The sequence below is a fragment of the Anarrhichthys ocellatus genome, unplaced genomic scaffold (assembly GCF_004355925.1).
Source record: "Anarrhichthys ocellatus isolate YVR2014 unplaced genomic scaffold, GSC_Weel_1.0 scaffold11, whole genome shotgun sequence".
In the NCBI taxonomy this organism is placed as follows: domain Eukaryota; kingdom Metazoa; phylum Chordata; class Actinopteri; order Perciformes; family Anarhichadidae; genus Anarrhichthys; species Anarrhichthys ocellatus.
The window spans coordinates 3,705,595-3,723,904 of record NW_022280041.1 but is presented as its reverse complement, the minus strand read 5'-3'; the positions used below and the strand labels follow the sequence as shown (position 1 = coordinate 3,723,904).

General features: G+C 43.8%; 3 protein-coding genes across 4 annotated transcripts; 2 read left to right on the top strand and 1 right to left on the bottom strand.

Annotated features, from left to right (window-relative positions):
* Window positions 1-648: 648 nt before the first annotated feature.
* msmp1 (microseminoprotein, prostate associated 1) lies at window positions 649-2,049 on the top strand. Its single transcript, XM_031850628.1, has 3 exons — window positions 649-757; window positions 854-962; window positions 1,598-2,049. The coding sequence occupies exons 1-3, from the start codon at window positions 649-651 to the stop codon at window positions 1,767-1,769; spliced, it is 390 nt and encodes a 129-aa protein (XP_031706488.1). The 3' UTR covers window positions 1,770-2,049.
* A 194-nt stretch (window positions 2,050-2,243) lies between these two features.
* rgp1 (GP1 homolog, RAB6A GEF complex partner 1) lies at window positions 2,244-6,193 on the bottom strand. Its single transcript, XM_031850627.1, has 9 exons — window positions 5,860-6,193; window positions 5,500-5,615; window positions 5,030-5,163; window positions 4,761-4,844; window positions 4,379-4,528; window positions 3,985-4,131; window positions 3,632-3,759; window positions 3,355-3,532; window positions 2,244-2,998 (listed from the first exon to the last, which is right to left on the bottom strand). Exons 2-9 carry the CDS (start codon window positions 5,613-5,615, stop codon window positions 2,775-2,777), a joined length of 1,161 nt encoding a protein of 386 aa, XP_031706487.1. The 5' UTR covers window positions 5,860-6,193; the 3' UTR covers window positions 2,244-2,774.
* A 325-nt stretch (window positions 6,194-6,518) lies between these two features.
* On the top strand, window positions 6,519-17,929 carry gba2 (glucosidase, beta (bile acid) 2). 2 transcript variants are annotated; one of them, XM_031851459.1, is made up of 18 exons: window positions 6,519-6,841; window positions 7,075-7,756; window positions 10,440-10,531; window positions 10,768-10,883; window positions 11,285-11,503; window positions 11,593-11,832; window positions 12,044-12,146; window positions 12,647-12,800; window positions 13,284-13,409; window positions 13,505-13,689; window positions 13,957-14,061; window positions 14,155-14,262; window positions 14,365-14,516; window positions 14,669-14,775; window positions 15,639-15,781; window positions 16,064-16,179; window positions 16,501-16,692; window positions 16,896-17,929. In XM_031851459.1, exons 2-18 carry the CDS (start codon window positions 7,563-7,565, stop codon window positions 17,148-17,150), a joined length of 2,607 nt encoding a protein of 868 aa, XP_031707319.1. In that variant the 5' UTR covers window positions 6,519-6,841; window positions 7,075-7,562; the 3' UTR covers window positions 17,151-17,929. The 2 variants fall into 2 exon arrangements, with proteins under 2 accessions (XP_031707319.1, XP_031707320.1); XM_031851460.1 differs by lacking the exon at window positions 6,519-6,841 and adding an exon at window positions 6,853-6,928.
* Window positions 17,930-18,310: the final 381 nt, after the last annotated feature.

Below are 18,310 nucleotides of genomic sequence, written 5' to 3'. Positions count from 1 at the left end.
GTGACTCCTTGTGACTTGTAGTGAAGCATCTGCATAAAATATGTTTCTCCACTGAAGTATGTAATGTTTTCTGTTAACTTGAAAGGCAGATCATCAGAAGCTCTTTTAACTGTATTTTGAGTCTAAACATTTGATTTATTAATGTCAGTAGATCAGTATTTAGGCATGTGTTTTACATGTGCATTAGTCACTTCTTATGAGAGGTTGAATGGTGATGAATCATGTTTGATAATTCCATTCCATCCCTCTCTCTCTCCTCTCTCTCTCTCTCTCTCTTGCTCCGACTCTCCTTGGACCTCACCTCTCTCTCTCTCTCTCCCTGCCCTCCATCTCACCCCTCTCCTTCCCGTCCCTCTCTTAGTCACCACATGGATGTGTCATCGTTTCTATCACTTTAGAGGTTCATGCCCGCTGAAGCGCAGCGAGCTGATCTCCGGAGTGCCAAAACCGCGCCAAGATCTTTACCTCCTCCAAGCAAACCACCACCTCCTGATTCCCCAATGGATGGCACCGCCGACACCGTCCTCAGCCAGGCCTGTGGGCCAACATGACGGTGCTGACCACACCTCCACGCCGTGGTCGTAAAGCCCCGGGGTGTATAAATAAGGGAGTAAAGGGAGAAGGGGAGCTAGAATCTGACCAGAGCAGATGAAGATGGAGCTCGCCGGGGTTAACTGGATGCTTGCAGCTGCAGTGTTTCTTCTGTGCACCAGTGGTGGGTCTGCTGCACCCATGTTGTGCCACTTCAACTCCAGAGGTAAGATCCCGTGCTCTAAAATCTTATCTTGACTTAAGGAATGAAATATTTATCTCCATTCTTTGTTAATCAATATTTGACTGCCATGTGTTCCAGAACTGTGTGTGTTCGAGGGGAGGCACTACACGCTGGGTGAAAGCTGGATGGACAACGCTTGTATGCAGTGCACCTGCCTGCACCCCGTCGGCGTCGGTTGCTGCGAGACGTGAGTAAACAAACGACCTGTGTGGTTTTGGTGTCCAGATGCCAACAGTTAGGATAGCTTCAGAGAGACGGAACAAGAGAGTAGAAGTTACTTCATAGTGGTGGATCTAAACTGATGTCTTCATACAGTGGAGTAAGCATTCATCAGTGGCACTATTTTATATACTTGAGAAGTTTAAGGATACATTAAATATCATATTTTATACTCACATTTTTCTAGATATTTTATAAGTGTATAATATATCGTAACTGAAAAACTAGCATATTTCTCTCTGATGTGTAGTAGAGAAGACATATAAAGTAGCATAGAATGGAGGTTATTACGTAAGGTACAAGTACCTCAAAACGCTACTTCAGTACAGTGCTTGAGTGAATGGACTTAGTCACTTTCCACTAATTGCATTAAGGGCTCAAGAACATTTCGGATGCTTTTATTCAGGCCCTTTTCTTAACTATTTTGGAAGATTAACTCTATAACCTGCAACTTCTGTTGATTGTTAGGAACAGTGTTGGGAGTTTACGGTCCATTTTACAGAGAACAAAGTTTAGCGTGCAGGGGAAAGTGTTTTTTTTAAGCCATAAGAGTGCTTGAAAAACTGCACAGAATTCTTCTCCTTTACCTTGATAACTGTCCAGGGTGCATCGGCCGGTGGATTTCCCTGCGTGGTGTGAGATGCGGGTGGAGTCATTGACTTGCAAAGCGTCCCTGGTCCAGACAGCCGACCCCCGCTTGCTCTGCTACCCTGGTGAAGACATCAGGGACCCCGGCCAAGGATCGCTTCAGCTGCAGCAACACCTCTTGGGGTAGAAAACTGCTGAGACCAGCAACTATCTGCTCAATCGATTCGCCTGTGAAACCAATACTCACGATAGTTAAATACCAGTAACCACTTTTATATACATACTGTACTAATATAAAAACTTTAACGGCATCTGTGCTTTTTGGATTGTATGAAGGAAATGTGAGTGAAGTGTGTCTGTGAAAATATATTTAAGTAAAAATCCAGCAGAGAATATTTTAACACTGAGCTGACCAAATGATGCACCTCAGTAATACATCTAAAAATGTTTAGGCATCAGTTTTTTTTAATTAGTTATTAGAGTAGGTTGTTGTCCGATTCTTTAATTAATCCAATAATTACTAATTGTAAATATATTACTTCCTGTTGGATTTGACCTGTTCTCTGCTGTAACCCATTTACGCTCAAAATAAAAATCTTGTTTACAAAGAGAAAGTGTTTTGTGAATTTTGTGAATTAATGATGGACTTCCTCACATGTAATCTATCAAATTTAAATCACACTTTTTATTATTTTTTCTCTTGTGGTATTTACATCTTGATAAAGCTTTTGCTCAAGCTGAGAGAAAAAAAAAAAAAAAACAGTTTACAATAAAACCATTTTGAGTGAGAGACTTTTTTTCCATAAAATGAGAAATAGAGTGAGTAAAGGAATCAAAAGTGAAATAAATACAGAAATATACATCAACCACGGAGATAGTTGCACGTCATAAGGGTCCAAAAAGTTAAGACGCACTGCAAAATGCATATGAAAAAAGGCAAAACATAAGTTGCATAATATACATATGGAATCATCACTGGCACTGCATATACAAGAGAAACAAAAATAATGCTCCTTTGTTACTGAAATGTATACCTCTGTTCTCATCTGCAAAGAAAAAAACTGTCTCTGTCTCTCACACACACACACACACACACACACACACACACACACACACACACACACACACACACACACACACACACACATCCTCAGAAACACAGTAACTCGCGACTATCTCTCGTTCACAACAGTCAAATACTGATGCTGTTGGTCCCTGTAAAGTGGGACATGTAGGACGCCAAGGCCGGGTTGGTGGGCAGGACTTTGATGGGCAGATCCCAGCTGAAGGTGTCTACGTCGACATGCTCCGCCCCTGCCCAAACGGTGACCTCTGATTGGTTCTGCAGAACTGTGGGCGGTTCCATGGGCTCCCGGGCAGTGACGAATTCAAAGTGAAGGCGCCACCTCAGCATCACTGTACAGGCAGAGTTCAAATGTTTGGTGGTTCAGTTGATGTGTGATTTATAAGTGAGGATTCTGAAGTTATCCGAAAGCATTTTTTTCTTGACTTCAAAGCGGATTTTTGGCCATTTATTTACCATGGACATCAGCGATAATGATAACCTCAGAAAGTGTAAGTCACAACAAATCTACAAATATGAATATTATGTTTGTGGTCAAATTGTGGTCAAAAACTCCACATGGTGCTTTTACCTGGGTGGGACAAATCTGTTAAAGTTTTCACTTTATATGTGTAAAATGCTCCACATTTGATGTGTGAATGATTTCTATTAACATTAAGAATATTAAGTATATCTGCCGATGACTGACCGATGTCTGTGCTGAAGCCCGGCGTGACGTTGAGGGGGACAGGGAGAGAGAAATGGCTGGAGGCCGTGTGGAGGCAGGACTCCATGTGTCGGCCGTGTCCAGTCACACTGATGACCTGTCCGGGGCGCCGCTGGTACTGCTGCTGGATCTCCTCCTCGTTCTGAAGGCTCACAGAATACTGGAAGACATATACACAAATATAATTAAAGTCTTAAAAACTAATGCACAAAAACAGAGGGAGCAGAAATGTACAAAAAAAGTAGACCGGCAAACAAACCTGCAGGCAGGGAATGTCTCCCTCTGAGAAGTTGAATGTGCCGATGATGTCCTCCCCGAGTCTGTAAACCATCTTGAAGATGCAGAACTTTGCAACTTTCCCACGAACATTGGTGATATTAAACATCTCTGGACAACACAAAGGAACACACAAGCCATCCAAATAAAAAACAGTGGAAAACATTATTCAGAAAAGAAGATTAAAGTAGAATATCAGTATTATTTAGAGGCCCAGAGACAATAAAATAGCAATAATAACTTAAACAGACAAACATGGATCCTGCTTTGGGTCGAGTTATATAATACAGTGCTTTAAACTATAACAAAGAGCAGCGAGACAGAGCAGTGACTCACGGGGGCAGCGTCTTGAGGTAGTGACCATCAGCATGTCCAATGCTCTCTCCAAAGGCCGAGCATCCCTGCGGCTCGCTTCCTCTTCCTCCAGGAACGGGTTGGAGGGGGAAACCTCCTCGTCCTGGGGGAATGGATGCTCCGGCATGCCTACAGGTTGGACAGGAAAATGTCAAAATGCAACATTTCTCAGCGTGATAGAAGTCAAATGACATCTAAAGAATTTTGGCAACTCCCTTTGTAGGCGAGGCACTAAACTGTTGTTATTTCTACAGACCCAAAGAGTAGAGTAAATAAACTGAGTCCAAAGTGTAAGTGACACACCTCATTAGCGCTGGAATCTTTGCAGCACATAATGCGAGCAACTGAAATTAAAAGTAGTCCAAATGCAGCTCACCTTGCAGAACCAGCACTCTGAAGGGAACCCGGAGTAGTTTGATCGGAGAGTTGACTCTCTGGCAGCCGATGGTCAGTTTGTAGACGTACTTCACCGCCTGACCACGGAAACTAGGAGGACCATCTACGGGTACAATCTCACTGTATGAATCTGTGGGAGAGCGAATACGCAGGTCACACTGAATCACAGAAACAAATATGTTATTTTATAAATGTTGCAAAAAATACTGGATAAGAAACGTTTAACATCTCTATGACGTAAAGTTGTTGTCATTTCGACGAGCAATCTCTGTGGTTTTTCTTTCTTTCTTTTAAAAGTAGACTTATTGTGTCATAGTGTTATGACTTATGTTAATATGTTTGTCACATATGTACACACATACAGGTTTTGCTCTCCCCAGGGTCCAGGTGCAGGTCACAGAATAATATCTTAGGTGGTGTGTCCAGAACACACTGACCTCTCTCTCCTGTTAAAGAAAGCATTTTACACATGAAGCAATAAGGCTATTAAAACAATGCTAATAATATCCAGAGCATTTTAAAATGTTGTTTATCTTAAAACATAACACATACTCCATGTAAATATGCTCCAATGAATGTGTTTATATGTGTGATAGTGATTTTTGATTTCTGCTTATCTCAGATTACTAACCTCTGTTTGGAATGAGCACCGTGTTGCTCTCAGCCTGGACGTCCTGTTTGTTGCCCTGGACCGGCAGAGCCACTCTGTTCTCACTGGCATGAAACTGGCAGTGGATCTGGGCACTGGCCCATGCCAGCATCTCACTGGGACACAGCCAGAAAACACAAGGGTTACACAAGGGGAGTTTACAGAGTGTCCTGCATCACATGGTCCATGTCCACACGGGGTTACAATTTGTGTAAAAATAATGACGTACAGATCCTGAATACTATATTATCTGCCCTTGGGAATTGCCAGTAGTGGGGTACCATCCCTTGTTTGTGCACACAAGGACCTTAGTCTTCCAGCTACATATTTAATATATGATTCTGTCTAGTACTCTTTGCTGATTTGGATGTTGTCTCAGACAGAAATTGGCATCTATAGGTCTTATTTTCAGGTCTGTGATGAATAAAGAGGTGAAGGGAGTTCAGTCCTACCAGCTGGCTGAGGTGGACAGGTGGGACATCGGGTTGGTAAAAGTTATGAGACTCTCCATGAGCTCCCCGGCGAGAAACACGGGGCCCCGGACCATGGAGGCCACCACCTCGATCATCTGTAACCACACACACCGACAACACCAACGTTACGTAACCGACATTAAACATAAAATCACTGTTATGGAAAATAAAATGCATTGGGATCCGAAACACTTTGTTATCCTAGCAAGATGATAGTTAAGTTAGCTGAGTTTTTATACACTTATTACCACAACAAGCAGACTGGAGACAGAAGTTAACTTGTTTGGTGTCGCTTGCTAGCTAATGGCTGCTGTTTCAAGGGGTAATTTCAATGCATACCTTTGAACAGACAGTAGCAGTAGACAGTAGTCTTATCACAGGGTGCACCTAAATTTCCTTCTTGAGTAAAACGATGCACAATTTCACTTTCTTTCCAGAAGAACTAGGCATTGCGTATCTGGTTAGCTAGCGTTCCAGCATAGCTACAGTAAACAAATCAACATCCGGGTGCTTTACGACCAATCACGAACCAAGGAAAAATAAAACTCCTAGATAACAACAAGTATCAGAAAAAACTTAAAATAAATATATTAGTATAGGATCTGTTTAACATCATAGTGGCATCTCAATCGTTAAAAGATGTCTGAAAGAATAAAAAAGGGCAGTGTAGAATCCCAGTAATAGGTTTTGGTCGGCCACTTAGAAGACGTCCCGTGGCAAAGGAGACTAGAGGTGGACTGTTGCTATGATAACTAGTAGGGAGTTGTAAACTCAATATTTACAAATAATCTTTGTTTTTGTGCGCCAATACTGTCGCAATCGACATAAGTTGTTTTATAAGCTTTATATAAACAGCAAGCTTTTTTTAATGTGCCGATGAATGTCAGTTGGAGGCAAGATTAATACGTGGGGGTGAATGTAATCCCCCCCCCCCCTTTATGCCCATAATGGTACAGCCTTAGCAGCGGCTTTTCTGCGTTGGTTGAAAAATCCCTGGGTCAGGTTTGTCAGACATAAATGACTTCCAGGCTGTTCACTGATTTTGACTTCATTAAACTACCAGCAACAATTAGCCATTCTTTGATATTCCGTCTAAGGTAGGCCCAGTAGCTTGGTTGTAGTTTGGATCTGCCAATATTGTAAAAGGAGGCGGGGTATGCGATGGCAACCTGCGCGCTCGTGTTATCTGAGAGTTAACGCTGAGGGCAAAAAACACTCTGTTAACAGTGACAAACGTAAACGATTTCCATCCAGAGCGCCTTGCTAACCGACAACGCAGAGCTCTGGTGTGTAGCAGCAGTGGGATGACGCGCTAACTCCGGTATTTACAAAAAAAGAATCAACTCTTTTTAATGGCTAGTTAGCTAGTGTTGTTAGCCACTGCTACATGGGGTTGTTTTAGCTAACGGTACGTCATTAATGGCAAAGGTGATCTAAACCTACTGTTGCAACCTAGGCTACTTTGACGCGTGCTTGATCTCAACCGTCCTGCAGTTTAAATGTGATCACTCCGTTTTAACCCATTTTGTTTGATCCTCTTTGATCTCATTGTAGGTGTCCCGATACGTCCTGTTGGTCTTAAGCTGTCATCCATCCAGCTGCTGCTGACACATCCAGAATCCATTGCAAAAGGGGAGCAAAGGGGTCTGTAACCTCCTAAAAACAGGAATCCAGAGGGTGTTGTTGATGCAACTTGCTGCATCTGGTCCCCGATGATATAGAGGCTAATTTCTCTTGTGGATAATATCAATGTTATAATGGCACTGGGACCTTCTACACTAAGGAGCAATTATTTTCCTGCAGGTATTCAGAGCTCGTGAACCGAGAACCGGTTTACCGCCACAGGAATGACTCTTTGAAGCCCGGTGATCCAATTATATAATTCACATGGAGCTCTTCAGCATTTCTGCTCCATATTGAATGCACGATAAACTCACTCCTTTGGCAAAAAGCTGGTGCCAACTCCCCGTTTGTAATCCCAAAGTGTTTTTTTGGCCTCCATTCGTACATACTTTAAGCTCCCCATTGGGTATCCTGCTAAAATGAACACAGAGTGGGGTGAGAAATCCTCAGCGGACCTCATGAGTAGCTATGTCTCTAAGGAAGTGGGATGTGGAGTACCCAAGGAGGGTTGGCGGATCTGTCTGGCGCATGAGTTCAAGGAGAAGAGGAAGCCCTTTCAAGCAAAAGACGTCTCACTGTCCAACGTCGTGGAGCACATCGGGCTCGGAATCAGGTGAGACACCCGAACCCTCGTGTACAGCACAAACCACTACACATGCACTACTGTTCACACGCAGTACACTTGAGCACAGTTGAAATACTCTGAGTTGAGACACTGATTAGTTAAATGAGAAGGGAGTATTTATTTATGGCAGTGTAAAAATCAACACGTCTGTAAGTCCATACCCAGTTTTCTATGACGATGAAAGCCACATCCGAGAGATTGTTACCACTATTGACACAAGCTGTTCAGTCGACACACTTATGTCATCGCAACCTGTAGTCTGCACCACGTTAACCCAGGATGTGAGTGTTTCCTCGGTGTAGCACCAGGGGAGGCCGTAGCCTATAGTGTCACGTTTCTCAAACCACGACAGGGAGCAGGTGTGAAGCACAATCCTGCCTCGGAGAAATCGTCCACATTAATTAAGGCAGTTCAGTTCAGCATTCATCCCAGTAACCCAGTATTAAACCAGCTACTTCTTCAGAGCACTACAGTTAAAACTGACTGCCACGGCTTTCTCAAAGTCTTGAGGAACAAGTGAGTTGCTGTGTCTGTGTCTGCTTTTAAAGCTTCCAGAGAGGGTACTGCTTAAATCTCTGCAGCTGAAGTGTCCCCCTCCAGTACCATCTCAGATCACAGTCCTCAACATCTGCCGATCTGATCGCGTTTGTTTTGTTCTGACAACCTGCTGACATCCGAGACTCAAAGTGAGACATCCTGCAGAGGTGGTGGATTGTTGTGCGCTGGCCCATAAACACTTCCTCTCACTTAGTTCAATCCTGAGAGTGTGTGGGAGTGAGTCAGATGTGACCATCATCAGGCGATTTAGACTCGGATGTGTTTACTTGTTGATGACCAAATTTAAGTGTATTTACGTGAATAACTCAAGCCTTTATATACCGTCACCTCTGCTTCTTTTTCACACTGTGACACCTGCGGTGCAATGTTACAACAGAGCTCGTTCATGCTCGATACGACACGTCTTTTTCTTTACAGCTGTGGTGAAACCACATGGAAGCACTTTAAGTTAACATTGAGCCACAATCTTGCTTCACTTCAAATCTGTTGCAATGTTGCTGCAAAACTAAACGCACACTGCTCCCTCAGTTTAGGCCAATGCAAACAAAAACAAAAAACTATTTGTCACCCGAGGTGTGTCTCGGTCAGTTAATCTCTGTGGCGGCATTTGACAATCATTGTACAGATTATGCTGGAGGAGGTTGTTTGGAGAGGGTTAAAACCCTGTTGTACTATTCAACCCAAGTAGAGACACACCTTCAGCTCTTCATCATTGGAGGGAGAGGTTTTGTAATGTAGGATTACTAGAATACAAAAAAAGGTTCAAGGAGCAGAAGTGGTAGAAAAATAGATGTATACTGTCAATTATTTAGGGTTTTTGCACAGTACACTGTACCTAAAAACAAACTGTGGAACAAGATGCCTGCGCACAGGTTAGATTGAGGTTAGCACACTGTACGTGGCCTGTATTCAGAGCCAGATCAGGGCGAGGACTGACCGTCTGCATTCGAGCCGAGCCGCAGAACAACAAGATCCCGACAATAATGCAACCTGCCGCGGCTTCAAATAACTCTCTTTAACTGATCCTATTCATCTCCCGAGTGGAGCGGACCATTGTTGCTTTTCCTCCGACATCATTGTTTGCAATACAGTCCGGCCCTGCATTGTCATTCACAGTAGTTTTGCAGCTGCATAGGATCTTCCCTCAAAACCAGCAGAAAGCCCCTTTGTGGATGACTCGTTATTGATTATTTCGGTGCGCAAACAAGATCGTAATGCTGAGCACAAAGCTACATTACACACAGCAAAAGCCATATTTCTAAAAAAGGGAGCGTTTAGTCTGTCATCTACTCTCAAAATTGATGATTCATGAGACGAGTTGCTTCAGGATCTAAATGGCTTACCGCCTGCTTGGCAGTAAAACCCTGCTATACAGGCAGCAACAGAGAGGTGTTTGTTGAAGCTCGTGCTCTCTGGTTTGCTCCAGTTGAGGGGTCCCTAAACCGGTTAACGTGCGCCCAGATAAACCTGCCTTGGATCACGCATGGATGAGGGCGTAAACATGATCCCTGGTGGTGTTAATACAAGAGATTTGCATTAGAGCAGAAAGTCCACCGGGAGTTCAGAACATAAATGACTCGCGTTAACTGCGATCTTCTGATCCTCGGGCCCCGGGAGCCGTTTGAAACCTTTTGTAACGCAGCCTCATTAATATTTTACACCACAACCACGGTGTGATGGCGAGTGCTGCAACTGGACACACATTCCTGCACACGTGTTACACATACTCACACCGGTAACATGAGTCAGGTAAGAGTAGAGCGGCCACTTTGACTTCATTCCCCTCAGCTTACAAGTGCTTCCTGTATGCAGCTGCACGATTTCCCCTTTTCTCTTCCAGTGCTCAAGGATTAAAAATGCCCTTTAAGCACGCACGGAGAAAAAGCATGTTAACCAACTGCACATGTGCTTGTGTTGGTTAATTATTAACTCATTTGATAAGAGCAAGCCTATTCATAACCCTGTAACACATGACTGTAGTGCTAAGCTGTGTTATAACTGACTGAATATTTGCTGATTTCCTCGCTTGTTTTCAGCCATCTTCATTTACTTTAACCTCTTCCACGTATGATTGTAAGGTGATCTGTGTGCTTGATGGTGTGTGTTCGTCCAGGTATCTAAAATGGTGGTACAAGAAGACCCAGGTGGAGAAGAAAGCTCCATTCATTGATATGTTTCGTGCCCAACCCTTACGTCAAATATACGGTGAGTTCAGGATCTCACAAGGGGCGTAACTTGCATAACGATGCCGATCGACGCATCGATAAATGATCCAATGGATGCAAAGTAAAAACATCAATACATATAAGCACCTTTAAAAACTGTATGGATGGTTTGTGCCTCTAGCATTCGTCTACATCGTCAGTGTTTAAGGTTTGCTCTGATCCTGTAATATTGGATCAAAACTCTATTAAAAGTTGACGCCATACTCTAAATTGCAGGAGCTCCACTTGGTGGCATTGGAGGAGGAACCATCACCAGAGGTTGGAGGGGGGAGTTCTGTAGATGGCAACTTAACCCTGGGATGTACCACTACAAAACTGTCACAGCAAACCAGGTACGCATGATCTCAAATAGACGGAGGCTGTTGTGAAAGCATACATCATAAAAAAAAACAACAGTAAAGGATATTTAGTTACTTTGGTCCTTTTATATCCTGTACAATTGCACGCTAACTGATTTGTATCTCAGCAAACAAACAGAGAAGTACCAGATTATTTACAGTAGTCATGGTGTTGTTTGATTAAAGGGTGTGACTCTTTGTTTCTGGAAAAACCCGCTCTCTTGCTGTTCTTGTCATAACGACTTTAGCGCCTTCCACCTGAACGTATAACCAGCAGCTGGATGCATCAGGTTCAGACATTTCACCCAAAGGGTTGTCAGAGGGCATTCTGGGACATGTAATGTCTAATGTCTTATCTTTTAACTTACGCATTCACATCCTTTTTTTGTTCTTAGTTCACAGTGTGTCTGCGTCGGGGGGGGCAAACAGTCTACCAGCAGGTGTTGTCCGTAGAGCGTCCTCCCACCCTACAAGGCTGGAACTGGGGCTACTGCGGAGAGTATGCCTTCTATCACGCCTTATACCCCCGCGCCTGGACCGTCTACCACCTGCCGGGACAGAACGTCACATTAACCTGCAGACAGATCTCCCCCGTCATCCCGCATGACTACCAGGTAACTCAAACAATCCCAATATAGTTATTCTACCTTTGTCAGACCTGTGCATTTGATTTGAGAATCCATGTTTATCTACTTTTCCTCAGGACTCTAGTCTCCCAGTGGCAGTATTTGTGTGGGACATAGAGAACAACAATGACTACGCTCTGGATGTCTCCATCATGTTCACGATGGTCAACGGGTCGGGTCACAAGGACGACAAGAGCGGGGGACACTGGAATGAACCATTCCACCTGGAGAAGGAGGGGGAGGCGGTGTCGGGGGTCTTGCTCCATCACTGCCCTACAGTGAACCCTTACACTCTGTGCATCGCAGCCCGAGAACAGGTTTGAGTTACAACTTTTTAGCAGCTTCCGAGGTTTTTGTGTTAGATTGTACTGTAAACAGCTGAGCAAGCAATCCCCAAGGAATAAACAGGATTTGCAACAATAGTCTCCGTTATCTGGAAGTGGATTTATAAGAATCAACTGGTTGTGGAATCTGTGGTGTTAGTGAGCATTAGGTTTTACATTTACCAGGAGTGTTTGTGTGCAACAGCCTGACAGGGAGGTCAGTCACCAGACAGCGTTCAGTCCAAAGGGAACCTGCAGCGGCCTGTGGAGTGACCTCATCACTGACGGACGGCTGGACTCGCCTACAGGTCAGTGCTGAGTTACGTTTAATCCCACTGCTTGTCTTGGCAAGACCCGCCCTGCGTAGCATTCAAGCGCTACGAGTGGCTAAACGTTCATGCTCGTCAAAGTAGTAGTAACCCGCTTTGTTCCAAGTCCTAAGCCCCGACCAGTGGGCTATCCTGACCCCCAACTACTCCACGTCAATGCCAAACATTCACCATTCGTCTCTTCCTCAAACAGCTACGCAGGGCGGGTGTTGAAGAAATGCAGCGGGATCCACAATTATAAGTGTTTAAAAACAGACTGCGGAGGGATGAGACGGTCATGAAGCAGAAACATGAAAAAGTCGAAAGAAGTAGAATGAAAGAAACTGATTCACAGTGAAAAAAAAACACCCACAATAGCAATACATGACTCGAGCATTAAACACTGTGAGCAGATACATTAAACATGCGGGGTAACATTTGGTGCAGCCAAACCAAACTCGACCTCTCAAAACTATAAAGTTTAACTCTTACCGCTGCAGGATCCAGCCCGCCGACGCCGAAGGGAGAGAAGGTGGCAGCAGCGCTGGCTGTGGGCTGCTCAGTGCCGGCTCAGAGCCGTAACAGCCTGGAGTTCTGCCTGTCCTGGGACATGCCCACCATCACCTTCGGCTCTAGGGAGAGGGCACACCTCAGGTACGTCAAACACACAGGAACGTAATCAAGCTACGGGGATCTTTCTCCCTTTTACATTTGGTACTTTTAACTGGAAAAAAAGACCACACTAGTGTTGTCAATGTTGAGCTTAAACGCAGCTTGTGGCTGTCTGTGCTCAACCCTCTTTTTTTAATCCCTGTCACAAATGCATTCTTCACATACTGCAGCACAATTCTTCCATGAATCATTCACAGTGACGAAAGCACACGTCTCCCTAATTGCAAAGAAAAACCCTTCAGTGACAACCAAACATACTTTCAATGTCGTGTCTTGAAGCCTTAAAACTGCCACACCTCTGACCTCACTGTGGAATACTGTGATGTAATGCGAAAGTCAGACGTACTAAGAAACAAAACTTTTGAAATATGAATCAAAACGCAATGTTTTCTGCCGTCGTATTCGTCGATGAACATGAAGTGTCCTTGTGCCGCTAACATCAGCTTGTGTCTTTTCTGTTTCCAGGAGATACACTCGTTACTTTGGGAGCAAAGCGGATGCGTCCCCCTCGCTCAGCCACTACACCCTAACACACTACAGACAGTGGGAGAAGAGCATCGAGGAGTGGCAACGACCCATACTGCAGGACAGGTATGTTGAGTTGTAAAAGCTCTGTAGGTTATGAGAATAGTTTTCCATCAACGAATGCTTTTTCATTTATTCTGTCACCTTGGCTTGTGTTGCAGCTCTCTCCCCTCCTGGTACAAGTCAGCCCTGTTTAACGAGCTGTACTTCGTGGTGGACGGAGGGACGGTGTGGACGGAGCTACCGGAGGACGCCGATGTCAGCAGCGGCGTGCGTAGCGAGGACGGGGGGCTGCCAGCTCAGCCCGCCGTCGTCAAGGAGTTTGGCCGTTTCGCCTACCTAGAAGGTGAACGCCAATGAACCGGGCGTCAGTCTGCAAGGCTAGACGCGGGAGTTTAGAGCTGGAATAATTAGACGATGGAGAGCAAATAGATCTGCAACTATTTTGATAATTCGTTTTTTTGACAGTTTCATGTATTCAAAACTAAAAACCTGTTGCACAAGAAATAAATTACACTAAACTGACACGCTTTCGGCTACAATACTAACATTACACAGCCTTAGAAGTGACAATACTTGTGACCCACATGACTAAGCTATTGTTGTCTCACAGGTCAGGAGTACAGGATGTACAACACGTACGATGTGCACTTCTACGCCTCCTTTGCTCTCATCATGCTGTGGCCCAAACTTGCCTTGAGTGTGCAGTACGATATTGGTGAGTGAAGTGTTTGTTAGTGTTTTATCAATTATCTACTGCATGTCTATTTGATAAAGAGTCATAGGTTTCACAGCAATACTCTCTTCTCAGCTGGCAGTGTGGTTCAGCAGGACCCAACAGAGAGGCTCCATCTGATGAGTGGGCGGTATTCTCCAGTCAAGGCCAAAAATGTGGTGCCTCACGACATCGGAGACCCAGGTAAGAGAAAGAAGATGCTTGATTTACTACATTTTAGGCAGTTCTGTTCTGTGCTGAGACTTTCCTTTAATCGCTTTATTGCCTCTCTCTACAACATGATAGATGATGAGCCATGGCTCAGGGTAAATGCCTACCTCATCCATGACACTGCAGACTGGAAGGACCTGAACCTGAAGTTTGTCCTGCAGGTCTACAGGGACTACCATCTCACCCAGGACAGTCAGTACCTGCAGGACATGTGGCCCGTCTGCCAGGTATACCTGACCGATATAATCTTAGTTGTGCTGCATTTGACAGTTAGATCCCGTCTGTAGTAGTAACACAAAACACGAGTATACTGGATTAAATGTTGCTTGCTCAAGAGTTTTGTTCCACTCGGTCGTCTTTGTTCTGGTTGGTCTGCTAGGCGGTGATGGAGTCAGAGATGAAGTTCGACCTGGATGGAGATGGGCTGATAGAGAACTCTGGATATGCAGACCAGACCTATGATGGTTGGACGGTGACTGGACCAAGGTGAGAAGATGAGAAAAACATGGAAGCCCTGAAGTAACCAGCAGTAGAGAAAAGGTTACAGAAATACGCAGATGAGTGATGATTATTCCTTAATCTCAGTACAGAGGACTCCATCTCTTGGGTTGTCTTTTACCAATCAGCATCATGAAACCTAAGCATGTTTTATTGACATGCTAACGATCTTTGTGTGTGCTAACATTTTTCCTTTGTGTATTAACCTCTGAAGCTTTATGAACTTAAGTTTAGCACCACAGACAAATACTGGTAGGGTCATCCTCTTAAAGACCTAACTGCTACCCAGTCACCATTTGCACACATTCAACACCTAATACCATTACAATATATAATATTAATAATAATGTCGCCCCTCTATTTTGATTGAATTATATCTAATCCTTAAAAAAGGACTTTTAATTAATTGCACCCCTCAAAAGAAAGAAACCACTGTTCGATAATTGCATTTACGACTTCAAGTCTGAATGGGATGGAAGGGGGAAGGGAGCGAGGGAAGGAAATGGAAAAGGGATGAATTGTGGGCAAGAGAATGAAAAATGGAGTTGTGTATCGCTGCAGTGCTTCTCTAAATGTGACCCGAGGGGATCATTCAGAGGCTGTAGCCAAGATGAATGAGTTTGGCTTCGTAAACTGAGAGTTCCTGTTTTATACTTTCAGGCTGCAAGATTGTAGAAACAAGTTCCAAAGCTGGGAAATGAACTAAGGTCATGTGAGGACTAATGTTTAATTAGACTTGTAGATTCAAAGCAACTAGGGATCTTAATATACTGCATTTTCCCCCCACTGAAATATCTCAAGGTTTTTATGAAAATGACTTGATTTAAAGTCTTGTATTTTGTATTTTACAGTGCGTACTGTGGTGGGCTGTGGCTGGCGTCCCTGTGTGTGATGTGTAAAATGGCGAGACTGGTGGACAACAAGGAGACGTACCAACGTTACAGGGACATCTTGGACCGGGGCAGTGTTGCGTTTGACAAACTGCTGTGGAACGGTGAGTTACATGAAATCTCTGAATTAATAGTGAGAGGCATGACAAACTCATTTACTTACTATTACATCCAGTCTGTCACTCATCAGTGATTTAAAACAGTAAAAAAATTTCATTATATGTGGTCATGTTGTCGGTTTAGTTCTAGTGTGAGGGGGATTATATGTTGATTTTTGTAGGAAATTGTTGCATATAATACCTTTTTAAATCCCTGTTATTTCTACAGCTACGTTGCTTGAGTTGTGAACTGCCTTTACTTTCTTTCTATTTTCCTCTCATGTTTAGGAAAGTACTACAACTACGACAGCAGTGGAAGAGACCTTTCTAACAGCGTCATGTCTGACCAGTGTGCTGGCCACTGGTTCCTGAGAGCGTCCGGGCTGGGAGAGGGAGACTACAAGGCAAGTTCAAACACAAGTGGCACCTTTAAACTGTAAGCAAGCTCCAATGAGCAGGGTGAGGGGCAGTGCAGAGCAGGGTGAGGGGCAGTGCAAAGCTAGATGGCTGAGGGTTGAAAATGATAATGCACCTGAGGCAGGAGAAAAGGAGAAGAGACTTATCTCAACTTGCTCGACAAAGAACAGGAAGTCCACAGTCACATCCGAGCAGGTCTCAGACACCCCACCTTCCTCTCCTGTTAAGGTTGAAAAGGGCTATTCTGAGATTTTTTTTTCTCTTACGTCTCGTAGTCTCATTGTCACTCCCTCTCTCCCTCCTTTCAGGCTTTTCCAACAGAAAAAATCCAGAGCGCACTAAAATCTGTCTTTGACTTGAATGTGATGAGCTTCGCCGGAGGCCAGATGGGGGCAGTTAACGGCATGCGTCCTGAAGGAGTGCCTGACCGCTCCAGCGTCCAGTCAGATGAGGTCTGGATCGGAGTCGTGTATGGACTGGCAGCCACTATGATCCATGAGGTAAGCGTGTGTGTCTTTTAATAGCTACTTCATGTTCAAGGGGTAAAACAATATGCAAACACTCACAGTCATTTATCATTCGGAGGCCTGCATACTTTCAAGATTTGTTGCAGTTCTGGGGTTAAAATTCTTGTTGTATTTGTATCTAAAATGTTAACGCTTAGTCCAGTTATGCCTGACGCCTCTTGTCTTTTTTTTCTCAGGGTATGCAGGAGGAGGGTATGCGCACGGCGGAGGGTTGCTACCGGACTGTGTGGGAGAGGCTGGGCATGGCCTTCCAGACTCCTGAAGCCTACTGTGAGAAGAACATCTACCGCTCTCTGGCGTACATGAGGCCTCTGAGCGTCTGGGCCATGCAGCTAGCACTGAACACTTCACAGAAGGATCGGACCACATCGGCTGGAACTGGAGCCGCAGACGGAGAGCAGGGACAGGATCTGAGGGAAAAAGAGAGCTAGTACCTGAGCCATTAAGACTGGTGGGGTTCGAAAAGTGCAGGTTCCTCTGAAAATGACCTGCGAACTCTCCTGCAGCCACCACCCTCATGTACACTCCACCCTGCTGTTTGATTGGTTTTCTTGAATTAAATTCTCTAGTTAGATTTGCTTCAGATGTTTGAGGCTCAAAGTCAGAACTGACAGAACTTCAGTAGCTACTGAACATCATATTGTTTGATGAGTTGAACATTTTCCAACAGACTGCAAAGGGTTTCTGATTTTCTTAAGTTGTGCAGTGTAGGGTGCTAACCAGGCAATGTCAAAATCATAGCCAGTGTGTATTGTTAATTAAAAATTGGCCTTGTGTTTCAGCAACATATTGTCTATTTGTACACATACATGAAAGCACTACATTTCACATGTAATTAATAATTCTATCATACTTGTAACTAGTTAATATGCTTAATATTTGAGGACTGTTTTGTGTTATTAGATCAGCCACATGTAGTCATTGTTGTCTTTTGACAGCCTGTGAGTGAATCAAACCAGATTTGAAAGATATAGACTCTTGAAAGAAAAGTAAATTTGAGGATTTCCACTACTTGCATATGAATGCTCGGTGATGTAATATGCGATGAATAGTGTTGGAAATTAAGTTGTTTTTTTTAATGGCATTTGGTGCCTTGTTGCATGTTGGCCATACCTGCAGTATATCAATGTAGCGGCAACATTTAGTATGTTTTATAAAATCCAATACTCATGACAATCATGCTGAATAAATGACTGAATAAGATACAAAAGCAGGATCACTGTGTTGTTAATTAAATGTATATGGGGAAAAAATGTCAGTAGTTAGGAAATACAAATAATAAGGTGCATGAGGCATAATGCGTTCATCCATGATTGTCACCAGCGCAGAGGCATTGTAAAATGTCCCGAGTCTAGTCTAGATTATATACTTATACTATCCATACATAGATTATTTTTATCTTCCAAGTTGATTGATTTCGTAGAATAAATGTTCTGCTGTCTTGGTGTCCTCAGGGTGTTGTCTGAGTGACTGGTGATGTGACTGGTAGATACCAAACATACTAAATATCATCCTCAAACTTTTTCTTTAATTATTGTTGGGCAGTTTCCAGTTTTTTACACAAAACTTATGAATAAGCCACACTTTTATT

Bases quoted from the DNA above. Each gene is read 5' to 3' on its own strand.
- msmp1 (XM_031850628.1), top strand. From the start codon at position 649: ATGAAGATGGAGCTCGCCGGGGTTAACTGGATGCTTGCAGCTGCAGTG. The intron at 758-853 runs GTAAGATCCCGT...CATGTGTTCCAG, and splicing joins GTGCCACTTCAACTCCAGAG to AACTGTGTGTGTTCGAGGGG. The intron at 963-1,597 runs GTGAGTAAACAA...ATAACTGTCCAG, and splicing joins GGCGTCGGTTGCTGCGAGAC to GGTGCATCGGCCGGTGGATT.
- rgp1 (XM_031850627.1), bottom strand. From the start codon at position 5,615: ATGATCGAGGTGGTGGCCTCCATGGTCCGGGGCCCCGTGTTTCTCGCC. The intron at 4,845-5,029 runs GTTAGTAATCTG...TTTCTTTAACAG, and splicing joins GGTGCTCATTCCAAACAGAG to GAGAGAGAGGTCAGTGTGTT. The intron at 3,760-3,984 runs GTGAGTCACTGC...TGTGTTGTCCAG, and splicing joins TACCTCAAGACGCTGCCCCC to AGATGTTTAATATCACCAAT.
- gba2 (XM_031851459.1), top strand. From the start codon at position 7,563: ATGAACACAGAGTGGGGTGAGAAATCCTCAGCGGACCTCATGAGTAGC. The intron at 11,504-11,592 runs GTAACTCAAACA...ACTTTTCCTCAG, and splicing joins TCATCCCGCATGACTACCAG to GACTCTAGTCTCCCAGTGGC. The intron at 16,180-16,500 runs GCAAGTTCAAAC...CCCTCCTTTCAG, and splicing joins TGGGAGAGGGAGACTACAAG to GCTTTTCCAACAGAAAAAAT.